At 41.2% G+C, this 25,464-nt stretch overlaps 1 protein-coding gene across 14 annotated transcripts in view; it reads right to left on the bottom strand.

Annotated features, from left to right (window-relative positions):
• The window catches only part of KIAA1217 (KIAA1217 ortholog), a 370,897-nt gene that overhangs the window by 24,918 nt on the left and 320,515 nt on the right, over positions 1 to 25,464 (bottom strand). For 12 of the 14 annotated variants that reach the window (XR_010371767.1, XR_010371766.1, XM_064444796.1 and 9 more), the window contains 4 exons: positions 19,698 to 19,802; positions 19,195 to 19,247; positions 10,861 to 11,021; positions 4,193 to 4,368 (listed from right to left, as the gene is read on the bottom strand). Coding sequence is in view for 12 of the 14 variants with exons in the window: in XM_064444796.1 (XP_064300866.1) it covers positions 4,193 to 4,368; positions 10,861 to 11,021; positions 19,195 to 19,247; positions 19,698 to 19,802 (495 nt within the window). In the remaining 2 variants the exon portion in view is untranslated. The remainder of the gene's footprint in view (positions 1 to 4,192; positions 4,369 to 10,860; positions 11,022 to 19,194; positions 19,248 to 19,697; positions 19,803 to 25,464) is intronic. The other 2 variants (XM_064444797.1, XM_064444806.1) reach the window with 1 other exon arrangement.

Raw genomic sequence — 25,464 nt, 5'->3', positions numbered from 1 at the left:
ACACAGGGGAGCTGAGGCAAACTCTTTTGCTGAGATCTTTCTTTAGGCAAAAAAGCATCAGACGATCTGTCTCAGATTGCATTATCACTAGAACAGGTTACAAAATGGACTGACAAAATTAATACTAACAAATCACCCAGGTCAGATGGTATTTGTCCTGGAGTTCAATAGCAACTCGAGGGTGAAACAGTCGAATTATTAATGCTAAGCATCTAACTTCTTGTTTAAAATTGCTTTGGCACCAAAGTAGTAGAAAATGTCATAGATGATACAAATGAATTTTTAAAAAGGGGATGGAGCCATCCAGAGAACTGTACTCTGGTGATACTGACACCCAGAGTGGTGTGATTGACAGATAACAAAATAAAGAATAAACAGTAAAAAATTAATGGACCAATAGATAATTATGCTGTGTTTGGGTGGAATTTGATTTGTGTAGAGAAGGTAAGTCTCACAAATACACAAGGAAACAACAAAAGCATGTGGAAAATCTATAGCCCAAAAGGCTTTCAGCAAGGTATTTCAGCAAAACCTTTCAAGAAAGCGAAGTTGCCATGGGACAAAAGAGGAAATTCTCTCATGGATAAAGTACTGGAAGTAAAAGGAAGGGATCAATGAACAGCTTACTCAATGAATGTAGTTTGCTGGTGGGTTCCATGGGGATCAGTACTAGGGCTGGTGCGTTTCAACATACTATAAATTATTTAGAAAAGAGGATGAATAGTAGAGTAAAAAAATCTTGAAAGGATATTAAATTATTCAAGGGAATGAAAATAAAAGGTGACTGCAGAGGGCTGTAGGTGGACCATCTGATACTAAGTGACCTGGTAAAAACCAAAGATTAAATTAACTTCTAATGAATGTAAAGTAATGTTCATGAGAAGAGGAAAAATAAAAACAAAACTAACCCCACTGAAGCCCAATCATCTCCCCAAAATCTAAGTTTTTATACACAATGATTAACTTTGAACTGACGATCATCCCTTGCATGTGAGACATTGGATTTGTAATGGAAAGCTCATGTGGAACACGAGGACAGGGGGACCGGGACCACGCCACTGCATGAAGTCATGGCATGCCTACATTAGATATAGCCATTGCAGGGCTCTCTTCTCTCCCCATTCCTGCCTCACAGATGTACACTAGATTTAGAAAGGGCACACAGATAGGCAACAGGATAACGAAATGTATAGAATGGCTTGTACAAGAGGAGTAACTAAGCAGACCAGGACTTTTCAGGCTGGAAAAGGCACGATCAGAAAATGGAGTGGGTGAGTGTCTCTAACATCATGACTAGCATGGAGAGGGTGAATATTCTGCTGTACATAATCTAAGAGTTTGGGAATTGATTGACAGATGAAAGATTAAAAAACAAGCATAAAGAGGTTCTTTCTACCCAAAAAAGAATAACGCTATAGAATTCATTGTGCTTAGATGCTGTACACAACAACCAAGTTTACATAGATTTTTAAAAAATGCATAAGTCTGTGAAAGGTAAACAACCCATGCATAGCTTTTACGTATGAAGATACCATCTCTGCCTTGGAAAATCCCTGAGCTACAAGTCATTAAAAGCAAGGAGTCATGCTCTGAGCAGTTTACCATGTTCTTATATCCTTTCCCAAGTTATCTGCTACCAGTGGCTCTTCAAGACCGCTAAGTGGAGTTTTCTTTGTACTGAGCATGGTTATACTTACAAGTCACATACTTTTCCTAACAAAAATATAAATTGTAACTTACTATGGATCATATACAATTATACAGCTAGGATGTGGCTACAATTTAAATACTGTGCTTGTAAGCACCCCTCTATTAAAATGCTTACAACAATCTACAACATATAGTAGTCATACCTGTAACATGTGCCTCACAGCACAAATACTTCATTACTCAATCTGACATATCATCGTAATTTGTCCTTGGTCTGCTAAACTTTAAGGCTAATATCTACAACCACAGAAATGTCCTATATGCCATCTCTAATGTTGAATCAAAAGACGAGATAGAAGAAAACCTACCCAGTTAATTCTGAGTACGTATTTCACTGTTACAAGTGTGAACAAACACTATGTTTAACAGCGTTACTTAGATTTCATTAGATATCTCTGAACTGTAATCCTGCTACAGCTGTGACACACACGGGCACACTTCTATAGGCACCATCATGAATAGCTGCTCAACAGAAACCTTGCTCTGAAATGTACACTGACATTTCTGCTGTTTACAACATGAAACTGCCAATATTTTTTTTTATTATTTCCCAGTGATAATCTTTAGAATGGCAGAAAGGAGAGCTTTTTAAGCTGAGATTTACCACTTCACAGTCATAAATACACTTTTGTAAGTACTGTAGAAATCCTTAAGCTCCCTTGTCTTGCGTGAAGCCAGTCTACTGATTTAGTCCTATGATTTAAGAAAGGTCAAGAGAGCAACAGTTGAAAGCCTAAGAAATGGTAATTGTTTTGTTCTGTTGCTTTGCATTTGTTTATACATCTGCGCTGGGATCAGCTTAATTGAGGGTGCCTATATAGAGTGCTAACCTTTTTCTGAATACTGCCAGTGACATTTGATGTGTAATTTTGTGATGTATGCTCTTCATTATTAACAGCCATCAGCTGTTGAACTTAAAGCACTGCCATCAGATGTGCTTTTTCTTTTGGGCTATGATCCTGCCAATGTGCAAATACATCATAAAGAAATCTCATTGGACTCAATTGATGAAAAATAATTGTTTGTGATCTAATGTCTGTTTCTAGCATGTCTCTAAAAGGGTTGAATTAACAATTACAGCCCATGCATGATCCAAGATACTTTCCTGTAACATTAACAAATGAAGAAGCAGAGAAGCAGCAGAAACTCTGTAAGCAGGAAAAGATTCCAAACTCTGATAAAACAGAACCATATTGTAATGAAAGTCATATCCTAAATGAACAGCTGTACCAACTAATGCCATTTGCACTTGACCTCACTCAGTATCCATTTTATGAGGCAATGCGATGAACAACCAATCCAAAAACTAGGCAATGAGGTACACAGGAATAAAGCGATGAACAGGAGGGTAATTACTTAAGGCTACAACACAATGTTATTTAAACTACAACCCAGCTGAGAAGATTATACACACCAGCATGGACTACTACATATTAAACTTTTCTTCACAGAAGACATATACTCCCTTAGTAACATTCTACTTTGTCTTTACAGATGCACCATTTTTATTACAAATCTTACTCATCTAACAACACATTGATCAACAGGAAAGATTTACTCTCCTTAGCTGTCAATAACCATACTCCTATGGCTCTTCAATCATCATTTCCAGTGACAAGCTGACTATAAAGTTCCACTCCATTATGGAGCAGTTCTTCAGGTGTGAACTAAATGCAGTAATGAGAAATAATTATTTATATAGCATCTTACAAATGGGAGTGTTAGAACTAGTTAAATTGTTTATTGATTTCAGCTTCATCTTGCCTCCTGCTGACTCTGAACATGAACGAAAACAACTAGATCCTACCAGCCTTGTTAGGCCAAAGTTTTGGGGAAAAAAAGAGTCTTAAAAAGAGCCTTTACACAGCAACAAAAAAAAAAAAGTAAAGTATTTTTATCTGCAGTTAAGTGTATGGAAATCCCAGTGAGTAAATTTTAGACAGACACTGGCATTGCTGACTGCAATTAAACTTCAATACTCTATTCATGAGTTTCCCCTACCTCTCCCATGCAATAGCCAAAGCAAATACTATTGGAATCTGATTTTCATACTTAAAGCCAAACTCAGTACCTTCCTTTGCATCCATCTGTTCTTGAGGGAATTCCTTCCTCCTTCCCTAAAGCATAATACATAAAGCTGAAGGGGAGACCTAGGGTAGGGAGAGGCTTCAGAAGATGGAGGTGGTCATGGTCCTTAGAGTCACCTGTCCCTTTACAGGGGACTTCTGAAGAGGCTGAAACTCTTTGTACTGGTGGGACTTACCCAGTGGGAACCAGTGATTTGTACAACACAGACACAGTTTTATAGCCAATATGAATGCAAGGAAAAACATCTAAAACAATATTCACAGGTGCAGCTTCACTAAAGTTTTACTAGTTTTAGGTTTAAAGTTTTAGTAAACCGAAGTTTTCACTAAAGATACTGCTTTATGGAGGAAAAATTCAGGCAAAAGCCACAAATTCTAAGAGATTCTCAACCCACCATAACTTCTTTACAATCTTTTCTTCCTCGTTGAGGTATTTCTGTCTTTCTTGTTCCACCAGGTTGCGCTGTCGCTGCACAGGATCTTCAAGCCTCTTCACTGTTTCAATCATTTTGCCATTGATTTCCAGCTCTGCTTTCTTCACCATTGCCCTCAGCATCTCCTGGTTCTGCAGCTGTTGTACAAAAGAAATCAACTTCAATTTTTCCTGCTTGACTGACATCCCTGGCAACAGAATACATTGCAGAGCTCAGAAATAGGTTGGGATAAACATACCCTTACAGCGAGAGAGAGTTTTAACCTTCTTTCCCTCTTTAACTTTACCTATAAACATCATTCCATAAGGAAGTGTTGGGGTTAAGAAAAGCCTAAATCTGATTAACTTCTAATATCTATATCTAACTTGTGAGCTGATGAATGAAAAACGTTGGGATCAGTACACCACCTTCAGTGCATAACTTCTGCAAGGATTGTGGCCCCTTTATTCTGCTCAGTCCATCATGAATCAAGAATTAATCATGCCTTACAAGAATGCTGGAAGCTTGACTTCCACTTTGCATGTATCTCATACGTTTATGCATCGCACTGCCCATACATGCCTGGTGGATAATCCCACACATTAATGACAAGGCTGGAACGCACTGCTGTTCTCAGAATGGAATTTTTCAGTCTCTCAAGTGACAGAGGAAGGATTGTGCCATCCGGTGTCATTTGGTACAGACACACAGCTCATCTGCAATACATAAAACCCCCTTTAAAATATGATAATTTTCTGAGAATTGTAAAAGTCACGCTTCCTTTCTTGTCTTAGCTTTATGTTAAGTTTCTAAAGCATTCTTTTTCTTACTGATATTAGGTTTGCAGAGCAAAACACAGCTAAGAAAACAAACTAGACTGTACTCTTCTGTGGCTAGCCCTAGAACAGCTATGCCCCACACTCACACAAACAAAACCTGTTTAAGTCTCATATGCAAATCACAAGTTTCAAAGTGATAAGCAGGGCTCCATCTAGTCACAGCTTTAGGATATAGGCAACATGAACACAACCCTGTAAGCCCAGCAGCCTTCTCATACTGTAAGACTTTAAAAAACACCTGTGTCAATTGGAAGACAAAGTTCCAGTTCTAAAACTAGGAACTGAACCGTCAGCTGTCTTCTAAACATCCAGGCTTAATAGCCAAACCACATTTAACATACAAAATAAAAACACTGTCTAATAGGAAGGATCACAAAAATGGGTTACCTACAAGAGAGTAGAATACAACAAGATTTCTTTTTAAGTTGATTCAAGAGAATTCACAGGAGGAAAAAAAGCCTCTGCCCAGGTCATTCTTTGCAGTCAGTACAGGAATTAGAGGAACAAACTCAGCTCTCCCCTCCTGGCTCTTCAGTCCTTGTGCCTGCCTGCCTTCTCCAGCGACACAGCTGTGATGACAGGGAGGGTAACACTTCACTGAAAGTGTGGCGGGGGAGTTGTTAGCTCAAAACTCAGCTGAAGATAAGTGTTAGCAGTTAGGGAAAAAAAATGAAGCTGGAAAACACTTGAAACAGCGCAGATTTATAAACATTGTCAGCTGCTTTATACTAGACTGGATTCTTTTGGAGACAGTGCATATGTGTATTTTTCCTCACTATGGGATTAACGTTTGGGTTTGATAAATCAAAACCTCTTGTAATGAGGCCAGCACAGCTATCTGAGACACATATCTCTTACATCGTTCCACATTTTCAAGAAGAAAAACAATAATGAATGAATAAATGAGTGAATGAGCATGTAACTCTTCAGTCATACAGTTTATTCACAGCTTTTTAAAAAGTGGGGAAATTTGACACAGGGCAGTGACTTGGGAAATGTGAAACAACTGATCTGAGGTCAGCGAGAAGGTCAATAATGGAATCTGACTTAAGTGTCAGGTGTCCAGAATTTAAGTCCCCTAAGTTCCTCAGCTGGTAACAGTGACTCCCAGAAATACCAAAATTGAGTAAGTGTGTGTGTGTGTGAGGTTGTGCAATGGCAGGCACAATTTTTTTCCTAATATGGGGGTAAATAGGGGATCTATATTTATTGTAGTGACACCTACAGCTAAGGTGCTTGTCATTTACGTTTATGCAGTGATTGAATAGTATTAGAAAGCTTCAGTCATAAAACTTCATCCATTTCTGATAACAAGGTTAGGGAAAAAAAACCAAACTCAACAATATTTCAAAAAGCTTGTATCTTGAGGACTCCCAAATCTCAGTGTTTGGAGTGAGCTTCTGAAGTCTGGGAAATGACTCATCTTGGTATCAACAAGATGGCTTTGCCATTTCTATGAAAATTCATGCAACACTTGGCTAGTTCTGCAAAACCTGGGTTTGTTCATGCTTAGGGAACAGGGACAGAAGATGAGAAGGGCGAGGCACAAATGGGTGCAGAGAGAGAAGAGAAGGAATTGGGGAGAGGAGTAATTGTGGACTTAAGCAGGGCAGAGTCACCAGCCAAAGGACAACATGAGGCAGGGTGGGGTGAGTGGGAGCAGAGGGGAAGAGCTGTGGGTGAGGAAGAGGAGGTAGCCGCTGGCCACTACAGCACATTTACCTCCACATTCTGGAACTGAACTTGATTCTTATCTTTATTCTGCCAGCAGGTATCAGATCTGAGACTGCCTGGCTGAGTGTACACACCCCATTTGTTCCTCAGACCACCTCTGCCAGTTACTGCACCACCTGAAGTAGTAGTTTTATGGATCTACCAGAGTTATTCTGGTTCCACAGAGTAGAACTTTTTGTACTTCAAGCTTGCTTGTAAAACAAGCCAAATAAACTATCTTAGACATTCACACTTGAAAATAGGCTGTTAAAACACTGTTCAAGTTCCAAAGTCGAGTGCTCAAAGGTAAATAAAAGCAACGCAGGTTTTCCCATCACCACCAAATGGCAATTTGTTGCTAATTAGAGTTAGCTTGACTTGTAACTGCAAGCAGCAATCCATCAGAAAGAAATTTAACACAGTTTTTTGGAATTCTAGCGTCCTCTCCTACATTCATTACCCTTGGATCTCACTCCCAGCCTCACCAGTCTCTCCTGACACCTACCTTGTCCCTCTTTGGCTACTGCTCAAGCCATTATCTATCACGGCTCTCTCACAAGTACCCCAGCAGCATCTCTGGCACCCACTTCAAGAACAATCCGATTACCAGTTTAGTTCACTTTGAACCAATTATTATCTATGATACAGTTAACTGGAAAATCAAGTAGGTGCTCACAGCCTTGCTTCTCTTTAGGAGGCAAGCATGGAGCCTCCCAGACCCTGCTGGGAGAGGCTTCTGGGCCACCCACCTCCCCACACACTACAGTGCTCAGCCACAACCAGGGACTGACTGCCTCCAGCTCAGGATCTCTGTAGAATCTAATTCCTGAAGTTTGTTACCATACACAGATTAAAGGAAGTCTCACCAATTCTATAATGCAGCTCAAAACATATTTGAATTTCTAATTCAAAGTTACACTTGTGAGACTGATTATCATATACCATTTATGACAGTATTATTATTACATTTTCTATCCTTCCTGCAGCACTCATTTCCCTGCAAATAATACATTGAGTGAAGGAAAAGCATGTATGCATACACATCCCTCATGCTGAACCTCAATCATATCTAACTCCTTTCCCTTAAAAATTGTTCAATTAAAGAAAGGAAGGAATAGACAAAAAAAAAAATCCAACGTATGTATGAGCTAATGATACATACAACGACCACATACTCTAAGGCTTGGTTCAAACCTGCCACTAAGAGTTCTCATTATCTGGGAGTGCAGAATGAACCCCACTGAACTCCTCATGGGCTCCAGTCTTATTAACAACAAATGCATCCAGGACACAAGCTGGGTTATAGCCGATCTCTGGCAATGAGGAAAACTCCACAGCACGATGAAACTACTCCTTCTTGAGGATCTCTGAAAACCAGAGCGCTGAAGGAAGATGCTAGTGGAGTAGCAAGAAATGTATCTAACCTCTAGCAACAGCCATGATGCAAATGTCTTTATTTCAAGAATCTCTGGTTAAAATCCAACCACAGACTGAAACAGTCTTAACTTTTTGGTTGCATCTGGTAACATATACATTTAACTGGTGTGTGAATCCATACATCTGGATCAATTGTTGCTGGGTATGTTTTAAAAAGAGGATTTTGCCAGCACAGGCAAAGGCTACATGAATGAACGGGTCCATTCTAGCATGCATTTCTCTGATTCTATGAAGCAAATGAGCAAGAACTTACAATGATATCATCAATTGAAAATTGAACCACAGAGAGTAATAAATAGAGTTTTATGTCCTGTTCCTGTTTCTTAGTTATCCTGCCAAATTTTGTGCCTGTGCAATCATCTTTTTCAGTTCTTTGGAAGTGTTTCTTTTAGTCTGTCACTGTATGAAAAAAAAATCACACAAACAGGAACAAACTGACTGCCAACCCAGGAGAAACAGTGAAAGTGAAAAATATGAAGTACTGTCAAACACATTATGCAAACAACCTGGAAAAACAGAAAAATACTTTTCCCTTTTACTTATTTTCTAAAAAACCATAGCACAAATTTTTTTCACTGCAAGTGTGATATCTCAGCACTCTTCAGTTTAAAACACTAACTGTTTCACTTGCTGCCCTATAAACTGTAAGCTCTTCTTCAAAATAATTCCACCCATTCAGGAAAGCCACAACAAACCTCACTCTCATCAATGTAATTTCTATGTAATATACCAAAGTTTCCCTTGAGCTACAGATTCTTCCTTCCGACTGTCACAAATTTGCCCACTTCCTACCTGCACAATGCACCATATTTGCTATCATTTCTGAAATCAGGGAAGCCAGCCAGAGTTAATGAGCACACTCGGGATATGTCCTTTTTTTCCTTCTCAAGACTTCCTTGGCAGCATTGATTTGTGCAGATGGTACAAGCTTCTTCACTCCTGTGTGCCATAATGCTATATCTGATCAAAAGCAAGGTTACTGCCCCAGGCGGGGCCGTGGAGACAAGGTGCAGCTGGAGAAATGCCACCTCCTTGGTGAGCAGGCCCTGAGAGAGCAATGTGCTCACTGCCTTCAGCACAGCACTGCAACCTCCATCCCACTTTATGAGGCCACATGCTAAGCACAGCTGGTGGCCAGACTGCAGGTGTTTGCCAAGAGCTGCATTTGGTACACAGGGTTACAGAAGGACAGAGGGACTGCAGTGGTTTGTGGCACAAAAGTGGAAGAATATGCACTTATACATAATGTGCCAGGGCAGAGATTCCAAGCCAGAGCCTTGAAATTAGGTGGGGACCATGATGGTCAGCACATACGCAGCATGGCTGGGAACAGCTTTTGAAAGATACATTTGCTATAGGAATATACTCATCCTAAACTGAAAATATAAATACATGGGTGCTGCTGTATCACAGGCAGAGGTCACCTGGCTGACACAACAGTTTGCTCCAAATACCTTCTGCCATCTCTTCATTACCAGCAATCTGAGCACAGGACCTTGCCACAACATCTTCAGTCTTGGCCACATTTTTTTACCCTGATGTTTACCTCACCCTTCTGCTCCCTTGCCCTATGTCTCGTTCATAATTCAGTTTCCTTCACTGAAGGAAGTGAAGGCAAAATGTGCTCTGAATTCTGAGCTGTATTATCATTACTCTGTTCTAAAATTAATCATCAAATCAAAGGAGATTGACATAGTACCACTCCCATATTCAAAACCACCCTGGTTGTAATAGCAGTAGCTGAAGCCCTACAATACCAAACAGGTGATGTCACTTTCCAGGCAAGGAAGACTGGCAGAGTATTGAAGTTTCCCCTGCCGTCCACTTTGCCTTACAAGAAGGTTTTATATCTTCTGAGACAATACACAGTGCTCTTCAGTTTCCAATTAAGTGAAGGGCTGAAGACATGTACAGATGCATAAGCTGATTTTCACAGTGTCTGAGATGAACAGCATATATTTACATTTGCAGCATGATGGTACGTGTCAACAGAATATTTTGGTTAACTCTTCATTGTTCTTATTGTTTCTTGCAGGTTTTGAGGTGTTGATGTGTGTTAGGAAGGTACTGGTAAAATGTGTAAGTAAGTAAGGCACAACAAACCTTTGCAGAAACTTCTGAAATACCTTTTTCCCTTGCTGCTCAGGTTGGCTATTCTTCTGGATTTTGTAAATACAGGACTCAAACTCTGGCTTAATGCATATCTACTGATCCTCAGCTCCATTTGGGTTTCCTGACATCAAAGTGGTTTATTCAGGAACTTAAAAACTGTCCCAACTGTAAACAGTATGGAGCAGGAACATGGCTCTTCCAACGTATTTATATAGCACATAGCATAGCAGGGTCCAAACTGTAATCAAAGACTTGATATTATTGTAATATAAATACTGCTTTAATGTCTAGAGTCATCAAACAGAACTAGAAATGAAGTTTTTTTCTCAATATGTGAGCAGCAGTAGTTAAACTGAGCCAATTCTCATACCTCTAGGACTATGAAAGTAGCGTATGCTAAAGCAGAATACGCTTTTCTGTCTATAACACTTGGGTGTCTCTTTTGCTAGAACTCTGCTACTGAGAATCACTAGCGTACAAAATGTAAGAGGGAGGAAGGAAGGCATTTGCTGACAACCCACTTTCCTGGCATTACCCAGATAAGCATACCTGTAGCTGCTTCATCTGATGCAGCTGCAGCCGTAGATCGGACACGTTGCGTTTCATACCATGCAGGCTGACTTGCATTGATGGGGCTCCAGCAGGGTGATGGATGACAGCTGACTCCACAGCTGCCAATGCGTTCTTCCCCCCAGATATGTTAGCAGCACCTGCAATAAGCAGTGGCACAGACTGAGCTGACCTGCAGAGAAGGTGCAAACATGACCCTTCCTCTTCCAACAGAATCCACAAGTATTTCATACAGATGGACAAGAAAAGAAAATTACAACTGCCAATGCTAGTCCAATATATTTTGAGGAAAGACAATACAATATCAGAGTGTATCTGTGCTGGAACCTCAGCCATATCAGAGCACTGCATTTCCACACGACTGCTTCCTACCACCTGTAGTGGAGACGGGATAATAAGCCATAACTGCAGATTACACAAAACAGCAGAAAATCAAAATGGTGCTGAAATCAGCTTCAGGATTGTCCTCCCAGGAGCCATCACAGTCTGAGTTGATGCAAATTCACAGGACTCCTGAACTGCATATTTGTTGATTAATTATCACTGGAGAGAGATTCAGTCAAACTGCCAAGCATGGGGAAAAGGTTTCTATAGAGAAACTTCCTTTGCTGCTTAAAGTACGATTGCATTATTTCTATCAGGTGTCTCCAACAGCTACTGTACAAAACCGTGAGAAGACAAATGAAACAATGGTGCAGCAGAGAACTGCTCTCCAGCCATGTTGCATCTACCCACTCCCCCTTAGTCTGTCATCTATTCAGGACTGTGTTTACAAGGGAATACAGCATAACACAAGGAAGTGAGCTAAGCCACACTCTGAGAATAACCGTCAGTGTCCTCACAAGGCTTTCTTCATTAAATAATGCTGTCCCTTTACACGGCATCAATGTCAAGCCTCTTCTTTTCAGTCTGAAGTTCCTGGGAAGAAGCTTTATTTACAGGGTACAAGCAAATTCCACTTCATCAGCTAATAGTCATGTTACAGCTTCTCCTAGAAATTTGCACCTACATACTAATATTCTTCAACTTTTCTAATAAGTACAGCACTATGTAGCCCTGTGTACTCTTCTAATCACAATACCAGATCCACCTTGTCCCTCAGGCTCAGACAGCTCAGATGCCTGCCACTCCCTGAATCATAGAACCATAGAGTGTTTTAGGTTGGAAGGGACCTTTAGAGGTCATCCAGTCCAACCCCCCGCAGTGAGCAGGGACATCTTCAACTAGATCAGGCAGTTCCCATTTAAGTACTGGAAGGCCGCAATAAGGTCTCCCCGCAGCCTTCTCTTTCCAGGCTGAACAACCCCAACTCTCTCAGCCTGTCCTCACAGGAGAGGTGCTCCAGCCCTTGGATCATTTTTGTGGCCTCCTCTGGACCTGCTCCAACAGGTCCATGTCCCTCTTGTGCTGAGGGCTCCAGAGCTGGATGCATTATTACTATTGCATTATCACCCCCTCACTACAGGAAGGACATTGAGGTGCTGAAGCATGTCCAAAGAAGAGTAATGAAGCTGGTGAAGGGTCTGGAGAACAAGCATCATGAGGAGCAGCTGAGGGAACTGGAGTCATTTAGCCTGGAGAAAGGGAGGCTGTGAGGAGCCCTTATCGCTCTCTACAACTGCCTGACAGGAGGTTGTAGCAAGGTGGGTGTTGGTCTCTTTTCCCAAGTAACGAGTGACAGGATGAGAGGAAACAACCTCAAGTTGCATCAGGGGAGGTTTAGATTGGATATTGGGAGAAAAATTTTCACCAAAAGTGTTATCCAGCATTGGAACAGGCTGCCCAGGGACATGGTTGAGTCACCATCCCAGGAGGTATTTAAAAGACATGTAGACGTGGTGCTTAGGGACATGGTTTAATGACAGACTTGGCAGTGTTAACAGTTGGATTTGATGATCTTAATGGTCTTTTCCAATCAAAATTATTCTATGATTCTATGTTATGATTATGTCATTCTCCACTTCATTTTCTTCCTTTTCTATGAATAAAACAAAAAATCTGAGGAAACAGAAAATAACTCATCAATGGATCTGCACAGGGATTTTGGTTATCATTTGCTCCCACAATCACACAATCTATCAAATTCAATGAAATTAAACAGAAACTAGCACTGTGAGCTTTTCTTTGTCTGTTGAAGGCAAATTTCCAGTGCACCAAAGGGCATGACACATTCTTCTGGCTGGAAGAAGCGTGAACCCAAGAGCGGTAAGTTTTATCCCCACCCTCTCATCCCTAGAGATCTTCTCAACCAGTAAAGTCTCCAAATGTGCCCAAGTGTACAGCTCATCATAACAACACATTGTTATTCATTTGCCGACAGGTGTGGATACCTCAAACATAGCCTTTGCAAAATTCATCTGGGGGAAGCATTTTTAAAGGGTGGAAATTACGCCAGACTATTTTTATTTAAAACCAGGCTGAAAGGTTTCTGAAAATCATGTTTCTCGCTTTACCTACATTTGCGATTCCTGTCCATAAATGCACAGAAAGCACGGGCCCCTCTGGCTGCACCCATGCTACATACAGTGTGCCACGCCACAGGCTTCCAGAGACATGCTCAAACAAAAAGCTGTTCTATCCTGGTGCTGGCCGTTGTAATGCTATACCTTACCTAAATGCGCTCCAGCTAGATCTGCTCAGTGCTTCAACAACGGCACTTTTCATTTCACTGCTGAGCAAGCTGCTGCGCATTTTTGCTATACTCCAGTATGATTCAATGCTCTCTTGACTTTCAGAGAGCTGCTTAAGAGAAAGCAACACTCAAGAAATAAACAGTCCTTGTTCACTGCCGTTCTGTACGCACTCCATGCTTCAGTCTAATGTATGCTAATACTTATCTGTCTACATTTACACTGCAGTTTTTCCTACAGTCAAGCAGCTATTTCCCTCCCACAAGCACTATTTTTTGCAATTTTTTTAAGAAAAGGGTATTTAGTTCATAAACCATACAGACAGAAACCACCAGAGAGTCTGAAAAATGTGGATCAGCCTCCAAGAGTTCTGATCCCTAGCCACATATCTGGACTATTTTTGAAAGCACATCTACCTTTCTGCTATTCTTTGCCTCAAGCAAAAGCTCCAAAACCTCAGGCCCCGACCCTGTGCTGATGCAGCCAAGGCATGAATCAGTCTCCACCAGTCTCTCCCCCCAAGCTGGACCCCAGTCAAATCACATATTTTCGCAGGAAGGGGTGCCTGCTTTCCTTTTAGTGTAGATGGACTGTGATCTGCTTCTGTAAACAATAAATGTCTCCAACTCCCTACAAAGCAGCGCTCCTCCTCCTCTGCTGCCTCGGCCACCTACTCTCACCATTAGGTACTCTCAGCTGCCACAGTGGCCCTGATGAAGAGCGTGCTCAGACCTGTGAAGCACAACGTGGGACTCCTGAGGATGCGGAATACAACCACAAACACTGAGTGAGCATGGGAGCTCAGTAAGGATCAGCAGCTGATTTCTCAGAGATACATACTTCCATCAAAAAGGAATAAAAGAGCAGCTGAATGAGGGGCTGCTTCATCTAGGGAATACAGCTCACTTTTGGAAATACTCCCTGGCTGTAGCTTTGCGATTAGGTGTGCGGCCAGGTGGATTGAAGGGAAAGCAACAGCATTGGCTCTCAGGTTTGTAAATAAACCCTTGCTAGATAAGGGGTCCCTAAGACAATGGACAAAACAAACGTTAACTGATTTTTATGAAGGCTAATACACTAAGCTGTCAATTTTCAAGTACAGAGAGAACTGATGTGCAGAAAGGGGAAAGGTTTGCTATTTGCCCAAACTCAGGAAGGTAAGGAACACAACTGTGACTCCCTGACACTTGACCTTTGCTACAGAATCACAGAATCATAGAATGGTTTAGGTTGGAAGGGACCTTTAGAGGTGAGCAGGGACATCTTCAACTAGATCAGGTTGCTCAGAGGCCTGTCCTACCTGACCTGGAACATTTCCAGGGGTGGGGCATCTACCACCTCCCCGGGCAACCTGTGCCACTGTGTCACCACCCTCATTGTAAAAACTTTTTTCCTTATATCCAGTCTAAATTTACCCTCCTTTAGTTTAAAACCATTTCCCCTTGTCCTGCCACAACAGGTCTTGCTGAAGAGGTTGCCCCCATCCCTCCTATAGTTCCCATTTAAGTACTAGAAGGCCGCAATAAGGTCTCCCTGCAGCCTTCTCTTCTCCAGGCTGAACAACCCCAACTCTCTCAGCCTGTCCTCACAGGAGAGGTGCTCCAGCCCTTGGATCATTTTTGTGGCCTCCTCTGGACCTGCTCCAACAGGTCCATGTCCCTCTTGTGCTGAGGGCTCCAGAGCTGGACACAGTACTCCAGGTGGGGTCTCACCAGAGGCACCAGAGTGGTTGTAAAGTCACGACTCTCCTCCTGTTTTCCAGATTTTATTTTTCTTTCTAAAGTGCTAAAATTTTGTTTTGAAGCAGGCTAGAAGAAAAGGCCATCAGATGACACCCAGTAATGTTTCTTCACAAATTACTCATGTCCTTATTAAAGAGCCATAATATTCTCAAGCATCATTTCAGGAGACACATGACAGTTACTTAGTTCTCTTTCCATCCATTTAGAATCCACTAAACAAATAGGCAAATGCAATGTTAAGGATGCAATTCCATCATTAACAAGCTGTTCTGGCCAGGCTCTAAAGTACCCTTAAAAGAATAAAATATTCTCTATGTATAAGTGTGCAATTTCACCTTATTGATCTGGAATTAATTCAGAATCATATTTTACCTGTGAATGCTGACAGAATTCAAAGACTGGTGTGATCTGTCTTTGAATCTGAGATATCCAAGCAGATACAGACCATGTTTTTAATTCACAGATCATCACAGCAAGAGTCACACATGTGAAAAAGGCACGCAGATATGCACAGGTGACAAGACAGGTCTCAAAGAGTGAGGAATCAAATCTGAGCCCTAGATGTGTAATACTTCTCCCTCTTGCCATCTCTCTGTCTTGGTTTGTACTGGTGGTGCTAGTGCAGAAAGATGTACTCCTTGATCCCTTTTCCCTTTACTGAAATGTCCTTCCTCTTCCAATAAGGCAGCAACTAGCAAAGAACTATTGCTTTTATTTTTGTAATCTGTGATACAACTAATCTCGATTTAATCAACGAATGCAGGATTTAACCTATTAGCCTCATCACTTGATGAACAAAAATATGACAGAAAAGAGAGTAAATGAGAATTTCTCAGCATACTTGTTAGTAATCTCAAGGAGACTCTTCTTAGTACTGTTTGTTTTTAGAGTCACATGCTGTTCCTAAGTGAAGAGTCCCTTGATGTCATTCACTTTTGATGAACTGAAAAAGGTTAAAAGGATTCAGTCATGGGATTTCTCCTAACATTAGCAGAAGAGAAATAGACTGTCTGTGGAAGGTTACTGCTCTTTGAACCCAGCCCCTATGAAAAAACTGAGCCTAAAGCAATAACACATAAGAAACGCAGACAAGCATGATTGTAACAGGCTCATTTTCCCCAGTGAAAAAGCATTTTTACTTAGGCTCTCTAATATTTGAGGCTAAAGAATCTGCTGCAGACTGGCAAAGCAAAGACAGGTTAAATACAACAATTTGGTTTGTATGAAATGCCAAACAGAGTATTTACAATCTAGCTATATAGCGTTATCTAGGATTTAGAAAATTTGGTTTCTTTCCCTTCCCAAGTGAGCTAGTTCTCTATTTTTTGCATGAAAGTCTCCTATCATTGGAGCACCTACTATAAAATACAATGTTGGTTCAACATTGATGAGCCAATTTTATCCTGCACAGATGTTTTATTGTTCAGGATGGGAAGCAATTCACATTTCTGCTTACCAGTGCTCTAGAAAGGACTGCTCAATCAACATTTTATATCACTTTTTCTTTCAAATAGACTTTGAAATTGCTAAAACTGGTATCTCAGTGCACAGTTGTCAAGTGGGATTGTATACTAAGAGAGCTGACTGTCTAAATGGCTATACTTAATAAGGATTGGGGTGAATTGAAGAACAAAACAGAGGTCAGCAAAAGTGTTTCTAGATGCTGCTGGCATGTTTAAACCCAAGCTTAATTATAAAAAGGAGAAACATTCTGCAGCATATTCTGTCAGATTGCCTAATTTTCAAGTAAGCAGGGACTGCATTGACTTATTAGACCCTGTCATGTGCAATTTCAAAAGCAAAATATTCTGTTATATAAGACTATTCTTTTGTACAGCAGCCTTCAATAACAGCTGATGTGAGTTACAATACTATAGTATATTGGGGTCAGCATCACACCTTGTTTCCCTTACCTGCTACAGTTTAATTTTGTGGCTGAGTCACGCTGGAAGGACAGGATTTAGGAATGCAGATGCTGGAGTTACAACTATACTTTATAGCACTGATAGGAATCCTTGCATATGGCTGGCTGCATGGCTGGTCCCACTGTCCTGTCCCTGACTCCCAGGTGACCAGAAGTGCATCTGTTGCACAACCTGAATGCTGGTATCCTTACTCACATGCTGGATACAGGCATTGCTGTGTGACAAAGTCCATGTCTCTGTCAGTACGTGACAGATGCTGATCTGGTCTTTTGACAGTAAATTACTCCCCACCCCACCATGCTTGGACATGGAGCTGTTATATGTAATTTTGCCATTTCGGGGACACACATTCAGTCATACGACAAGGTAGTGAGGAGTCTTTAGGAACCACAGTTGCAGGAAAGAGCTTCTGGTCAGGTGAAAACCATGCGGTTCTGGTGGGCTGGGCATGACTTCTACACCAATGAATCCCCACCTTCACCTTGTGTAGGGCTGTTTTCCCAATGAATATTGTTTAATTTCTCATTTTATTGAGAGCACATTCACAAGTGCACACACAAATCACTGACCAGTTAAGGTTGGTTTCTAACTAAAAAGGGACTTCTGAAGGTCATCTGGTCCAAACTGCCATTCAGAGCAGGGCCCACTTAGATCAGGATCTCCAACTCAGTGCCCCCTGCAATGTACTTACCTGACTTAGTACAAACACAGGGAAAGCGGAAAGGCCGAACAGCAATACAATACAAAGAGGAAAACAAGGCAACGTGTGTGCAGATTTTGATGGTTTTATAGGTGCTTTGTATGAGACGAGGCCTGTGCAAGTGGGAAATACCATAAATTCTCAGTACATAATGACATTGAAATAAGGAAAAGTCTAAGAGCATTTTGCAGCTGTTTTGAAAAATGATGGACTTTTCAGTAACTTGTCTGAAACTGATAAATTACAACTTATTTCTTCACAGCGTGAAGTATCGCTCTCCCCATCCAGGGGCCAGCAGGAAGGGAAGAGTTGGAAGGGGACCAGAGAGTGGCTTGGGAGCAAAGCTCCAGTACCAGGACGTTAGCTCGCTCTTGCAAACCTTGCGTATGCTTGATAGTTTCCAGGTCTGGTTTGATTTCTGTCGGTTAGGAGGACATACTGCAATTCCAGACAAACAGGAATCCTGAACGTGAACTAACAGCTCCAACAGAAAGGCTAGTTAAGAGCATAATAGATTTGCTAATAAATGTGTGTGGTTTACAACCTGCCAGAGCGCAGGCCTCCTTGTCGGAACAGCATTACAAGGAAGGAGGGAACTGCCTTTATTTGCATTCAGTGCATGACAAAGGGTGAAGAGGAGGCATATAAATACATGCACACCCTGCAGACATCTCCAGCCGCAGTGCATACACAAAGAGCTCCAATCACATGGAGATCTTCTTTCACAACAGGCTTAACTCCATCTCCTAAACACTTAACAGCTCTCCAAGTGGGAAGCTAAAATAAGACCAGATCTTATTGGCTTCATAACTGATGTTTGCTCAGAACAGCCTTAATAATTAGTAACAGATCAATACGGCTTAATTAGGGCAAGTGCTACCTTGCTGACTGCTAAATTTCTTGGTGTCATTACATTCATAGCATCCCACTGACAGAAGAACCTTAGAGAAAAGTTCAGAAAAGGAGTGAAATATTTAGCCTTCTACAGCAATCTGGATGTGTCTGGGGTTAATGGCAGAGATATAGTATAGACGGGCTGAATCACTGGAAAATCCACCATATGCAGAGACTCTTTATCTCATTTAAACTGTTCAGTGCAGGTGTGAAATTCATTCCAAAGACCACCTCGACCTGTCAGATATTCCTCTCTTAACAAAGATGTGATCAACTCCCATATCCTGAACTTAAACTTCAGTTCTGACAGTACAGCTATGGGAATTTAAGTAAATTTGTAATTTCCATAAGCTGGGATGGTAGTAACGTTAGAACTATTCATATACCTGAATGAATTGTAAACGAAAAGTGAACTATCTTACCTGCAGTGTCAATGCTGCTCTTGCTGGACACAATTTTCAAAATCATCTTCTCACTAAGTAATAAAAAGAAAAAATAATAATTTTAACTTACTAACAATAAAAGTGTAGTGAAGTTTATAATCAGCAAATTAAATAGCCTTGTCTAGCATATATGTTTTTAATTTAAATCACCAGTAGCTTCTCAGTTGTTTGTTTTTTGGTTTTGTTTTTTTTTTATAGCAGCTTTTAATACAAGTTAAGCAAGGAATGGAGTATAAGCAGTAGAAAGCATAGAGATGTAGCTACATTAATTCTTTTGAACACAAAGAAGAGTAATGCAGTTAATCTCCATCTATCATTTGGCATATTCCTCCTCTCTGCCTAGCATTCTCATGGGGATGATCAAGATATTTAAAAATGATTGAGCATTCAGGGTTTCTTTACTATTACATTCAAATATTATTTTTGTTGATTGATTACTAAAATCATTACAGAGAAACAGATTTAATGAATTCTTTTTTTACCTAGAAGCATCTTTGCTATTACTTGTATTTGGCCCTTTAAAAAGCGCAGACTGAACAAGACCAGTTAAACTGGCAATCTGTTTCTCCATGGCTTGTATCCTCTCTCTGTAAGACAAGAGAACCGTTTGTTAAAGCCAGATATATTTGCTTTCAGACTTGTTTTTCTAGGTGAATGATTACCACAGGATTGGAATGACACTACAGAGTTTGTGCAAAGGCCCATGTGTACCAGTTTGCGTATACCTTGTTGCAGCAACTTACCGCATCTTGGTTTGGACAGCTTTTGCACGGTAACAGACAATAAAAAAAAAGACGTCTGCTTGGTTAAAAAAGAACAAAACAAACAACCACCCAGATAATAAAATTCTAATGATCTCACAAGACAGGCACCTAAAACAATCAGTTACCGCCTCCTGGAACTAGTGAAGATAATTTTTTTCAACATTACATATATTTTCCTTTTACCTACACTGGGCCAGTAGTTTTGCCTGTATATAAGGTTTCAGGATTAAAGACTTTACACTACTTCTTGTTACTATTTTTACTTTCCCCAAACCCAGGATTTTTTTCTGTGAAGCATTTAATCTGCCCAAGCTGACTACTTCCCAGCCCAAATCCTTTGCACCTGGTATCAGAACTGTCTGCTCTGGAAAGGACAGCAATGTGACAGACCAGGCACAGGACACCAAATGCAGACTGTACAGCAACATTTTCATAAAACAGATTTGCTTTCATGTGCATATCCAAAGAAATTCCTAAAAAGCAGAAGAAACGAGATGCAGAAGAACCATAACAGGTATAGTTAGTATTTTCCATAGGTAACAAAAGCCACTAAACAATGACTTTTTTTGGACAGGAAGGCTAACATTTGGGTGTTTATCTGTTTATATAAAAGCACATATTAGTCAGGTACCAGGTGACTTCCTCGGTGGGCTCCAAAACAGCCTTTTGCTCACACAGATGCCTACTTTCACATGCCAGTATATCAATGACACACCATGATACAGACACACATCAATATAAGACCTCAGAGAGGACCTTCTGAAAATGCATCCCCATATACCAGCATATGGGGAGCGTACACCATGACTGGGGAGACACACAAAAGCCAATGCTAACAGCGGGCTGTGATTTTGGAAGATAACTGGGAACAAAACTTCTCAAAAAGCAAGTGACTTAACACCAGCAGCGATGACTGATGCAAGAAGATGGGACAGACACACACAGCTCTAGACTGATGCAGGGGCCACCCATCCCAGCAGTGGTGTCTTGGGCACGTGGGAGCAGCCAAGCTCCAGCCACCCCCAGCTCCAGTAGCCATTTGGTGGCCAAAGCAATAATGCCAATGGATAAGGGCCATATAAACTCAAATGTAGGTACCAGTACCAGGCAAAAGCAAGCTGACATGATATAAAGCGAGTAACAAGCCCAGATCGTAGCCAGACAGATTATCCAGGCTAATTATTTCACTCACACTCAGGGAATGAAGTAGAGGTTTGCTGGGATAGCAAGCAGTTACCATAGCCAGAAGAGATTCTGAGACACCCAGATGTTGAGAAAACAGGGCAACAAAACAAGTAATGAGATGCTAACAGACACAAGGAGGGAAGAAGAGAGTGCTCAGTCAGTCCCCAGCCGGCAGACGTGTTCTTACTGCGATTTAATACAGCATGCACGTCTTACTTTTCTGTCTTCATGTTGAAAGGTTTTTTCAATGGTGATGAGAAGACTAGTGAATCTGACCTAATTCATTTGAAACCAAGAAACACATTACAGAATTTCCACTATTATAAGTTTTAAAATAAGAAACTGGTTCAGGCTACAGTAACCTTTGGAACAAAAACAAGTAATAAAAGCCTGGGATAAATATATTCTAACAAACTTTAACACAGCATTTTTGACACTTAATAATGAAAACATTTTTTTTTTCCCAGACAATCGTCACAAACCCTTCCTGGAACTAAACTCAATTGGAAGTCTATCTGTTTTACCAATTCATAAATATGATGTTTTTTCCATCCCACATACGATAATCTGGAAACAATTTTCTGCTTCAAAAGAGATTATGGCAACACAAAGCTGATCTTGTCCTTTGCCATGAAATCTAGGAAAATATGTTGTTAAGAGGGAGAGGGATGTTCCAGAGATAGGAGATGATGAAAAACGAATGAAATACTGGAATCAATTGCACAGAGCACATTATTTTTCATATGGTAAAAGCATTAAGAATGCGAAGAATCTACATGTGCTCTGGAGTTACTCTGTTAAAGACAAGGCAAGATTTTTCCTGTAATCGTTTCACTGTAATACCCAGACTCGTTATGTCCATCAGCGCCAAACATTTCAAAAACAGGTGTCTGAAAGGAGGCGCCTTTCAGGCATTAAATAAAACGGCCTGATTTTCAGAGACCTGGCGGTCTGACTGAAGGCGGTGGGAGGCAGCGGGCTCCAGCGTGGGCAGGGAGGGACTCGTGCCCTGGGCTGACGTGGCTGGAGGGCTGGTGGCCCAATCCTGCTGCTTGCCACATGTCCCCAGAGGAGCAGGGACAGGCTCCACAGCCACCCCCTTCCCCACTGGCTACCCTGTAAAGGGCTGGAGCAAGTTCGGCTCCGGAGAGAGAAAATGAATGCTTTCCTCAGCCTCTGCCAGGCCGAAGTCTATCAGGGACGCCGGCACTACCATGACAATTGTACGGTTTTGGTTCTCAACATTATATTCCCTACCTCTCGCTGTGCTCCCTGCTGTGGAGAGGGAAGGTGGGGGGAACAGCCTACCCCACCATGCCTTCCTGCACCAGGGGTGCCATGGACAGGGCAGGGCGGGATGCGGAGCACTAGGAGAGAGGGTCAGGCAGAAAAAAACACAGTGGTGCCACTTTGCCGGTGGTGCTAGCACGGGAAGGCCGAACCCCGTCTCTGTTCCCAGATTAATGTGCCAGATAAATCTGCATCTCTCCACCACCCAGGAAGAGATGGGAGGGTCCCTTCTACAGCAGTTGGGAAAGAAATGGCTATTTTTTCAGCCTGAGCACGGAAGGGCATTGTTTCTCATTGTTTTCCTGTGAATGCCCGGAGAGTCAGAGTTGGTAGCACAGTGGGGAAGGAAAGGAGGGGGCAAGGTCAGAAGCAACTCCCAGCTCTAACAGGGCTCTTGGTCAGACTTGGCTTTGGCTTGTCACAGACCTCGGCCAGCAAAGCAGGAACGAGCCGCTAGCCAGCCCTGTTCTCACAGCAGCCTGATTCACAGCCCCGGTCCTGGGCACATCCAGGCACCTGGGCCCTGCCTCAGCATCTCGCTCCCCAGATTCAGCACAGGCTAAAACAAGCCCTTGCTTTTCCAGGGTCTGTGCACTGAGACATCAGATTTCATCACCAGATTTCTTCCTTACAGCTTCACAAATGTTTAATGTCATTCCCTCTGCTGGAGCTATCTGGAAGTAACCCCAAGCAGGGTACAGCATATTGCTGAATTGGTACCCACTTCTCACTGTGATGCTATTTAAGCGTGACTTGCATGTTCCTACCCTTTCCTGGGGACATCTTTAATATTCACATCACTGAGAAGATACTTCATGCAGACACAAACTAGAACTGGGCTGTGTAACTGTTCATTCATGTTCCTTTCCAACCTTAGGCTGTGCAACGCATCATCCATAACAGACGTACTCAAATACCAAGTCTGACACCACAAACTAATTGGCACACTATCCTGGGGAAAGATTTTCAGTGGCTTCAAATTTTATAGTTAAACCCCGAGTGAAGTCTGTATATTAATCAAAAAGAGGGTCAGAGACAGGAAAAAATACATTTATTTCTATATTACCCTATGAGAGAAACATTTCATTAGAAATTTTTTTTTATCTCACTGGAAAAAAAAAAAAAGGAAGCAGGAGTAGGTTGTCTTTCCTAATGGCTTCCCTAGAATCAAGTGAAAGTGGTATAGTCAGACCTTACCCCAAAGCCCCCCAAAACAGCAAAGTGGATATCCTGGAAGGGTGTGAAGCAGAGAGCAGCAGAACTCTTCTATACTCTGCTCTCCTCCCAAGGGAAAGATAGACACAGATGAATATTTCAGTCTTCTAAGAATCAGGTTAAACTCAAACTTTCTACAGGTTGAAGTCAAAGGGAAAAGGGAAGCTCTGAAGCACTGCCAGCTGTGATACTGTTTGACAACTCTTATCCAAGAGTCTGCATCTCATCTTTCCACAAACAGTTCCTCAAACAGAAGGAAGCTGAAGTACAGTTTAACTTTCCTGCATCCTCAGTTGGTTACTGGCATTCATCTTTTTCTGCCTGGTTATTCAATATCTTTCAGAAAGGAAGATGCAATTTTGGCCCTGTGGATAGTATCTGAGAGGGAATATCTGCAAAGTCCACCTGTCTTATCCAATTCTCAGTGCGTTGCTGATGGAGTCTCCCACTGTCCATGGCTTTACAGAGTATGACAATTTTTTCCCTATGCATAGAGAGTCCATCCATACTTTAATGTATCGAACAATAAAGTGTTTTTGTGATGGGAACATTATCCAGAAACCTACTTATGGCTGTTACACTTTAGTCTGTAACTGCAAGCAATGAGCAGTGAATGTGATCACATTTTTTGCTCAGTGAACCACATTCCACCATCATCTTTTCTCACTAACACATGGCATAAAAAGAAGAGGATGAAAGTTGTATTCAGGCAAAAGAAAACCACAATATGGTCCTGAAATGCTTTTGTAGGAAGAAGGTTGTATAGAGCTATCTTGCTATTTTAAGGACCATATTTTAGCGAGTGGCAGCATTTATTATATATATATATTCAGCACTATAAAAAACCTAGATTTTTGCAACACAACTTCTCTTTTAAATGCAAAGATTGTAAGTTAAATGGCATTCAATTTAATGCACTTTTTGGCAAATAGCTTCCTTTCCAATTTATCAACATTTAAACATTTGCTTTGCCTGTAGTAACTTCCAGAACTGTCCACCATAAGCTACATAAATGGGTCATTCAAAAATATAATAGCAAATCACTGTTTAAACAATTCATGCTCACTCAATAAAACGCCCCTCAAAGATGAACTGCTGCAACCTGTCACAACTTCTAATATTTTTGTGCATATGAATACTAATATATTTTATTTTTAAAGAATCTCCATGAACTTTGTTCTTTTTGCTGTTGTAAAAGAGCTTTATATGGAACTTTTCTGGTAAATTAATTACTGTAGGAATTTATTCAGTGCTTTATGCCACAGAAGTAGCTACCTTGAAAATACCTGAGGTAAAACAGATACAAGAAAGAATTAAGTGAAGCAATTAAATTGCCCTCAACTCTGGCTTAAATAACAGGCTTGACAAGACTGGCTTCCTCAATGCAAAACTAAAATGAGAAACTCCAAAAGAAGAGATCAGAAATATCGTTTTTCCTCTTTTGTAGACCCAAATCTGCTGCAGTTAACGTTCCAAAGGTAACGGACCCATTTTCTTCAACAAAACCAGGATACAGTCAATGAGAGGTCTGATCTACTCTAAGTACCCAGCATATTCTGATAAAGTACATATATATCCCACTTCAGCCCCGGACTGGAAAAATTGAAGGAGAATTAACAAGGGACGGGAGATTCAGTTAAACTTCTGGCATTGTGGCTCCCCATTTAAATATTTTCTCTGACATACTTAAACCATGCATCGTCCCGAAGTTGCGACAGTGCTACTTCAAGGTAATTTCTGTGAATAGATGGCACAAGAGATGCTTTCTTTGTTCTCAGCACACTCCACTAGGGAC

This window comes from Phalacrocorax carbo, chromosome 2, assembly GCF_963921805.1.
Source record: "Phalacrocorax carbo chromosome 2, bPhaCar2.1, whole genome shotgun sequence".
NCBI classification, from domain to species: Eukaryota; Metazoa; Chordata; class Aves; order Suliformes; family Phalacrocoracidae; genus Phalacrocorax; species Phalacrocorax carbo.
This window is presented reverse-complemented; position numbering and strand designations above follow the sequence as displayed.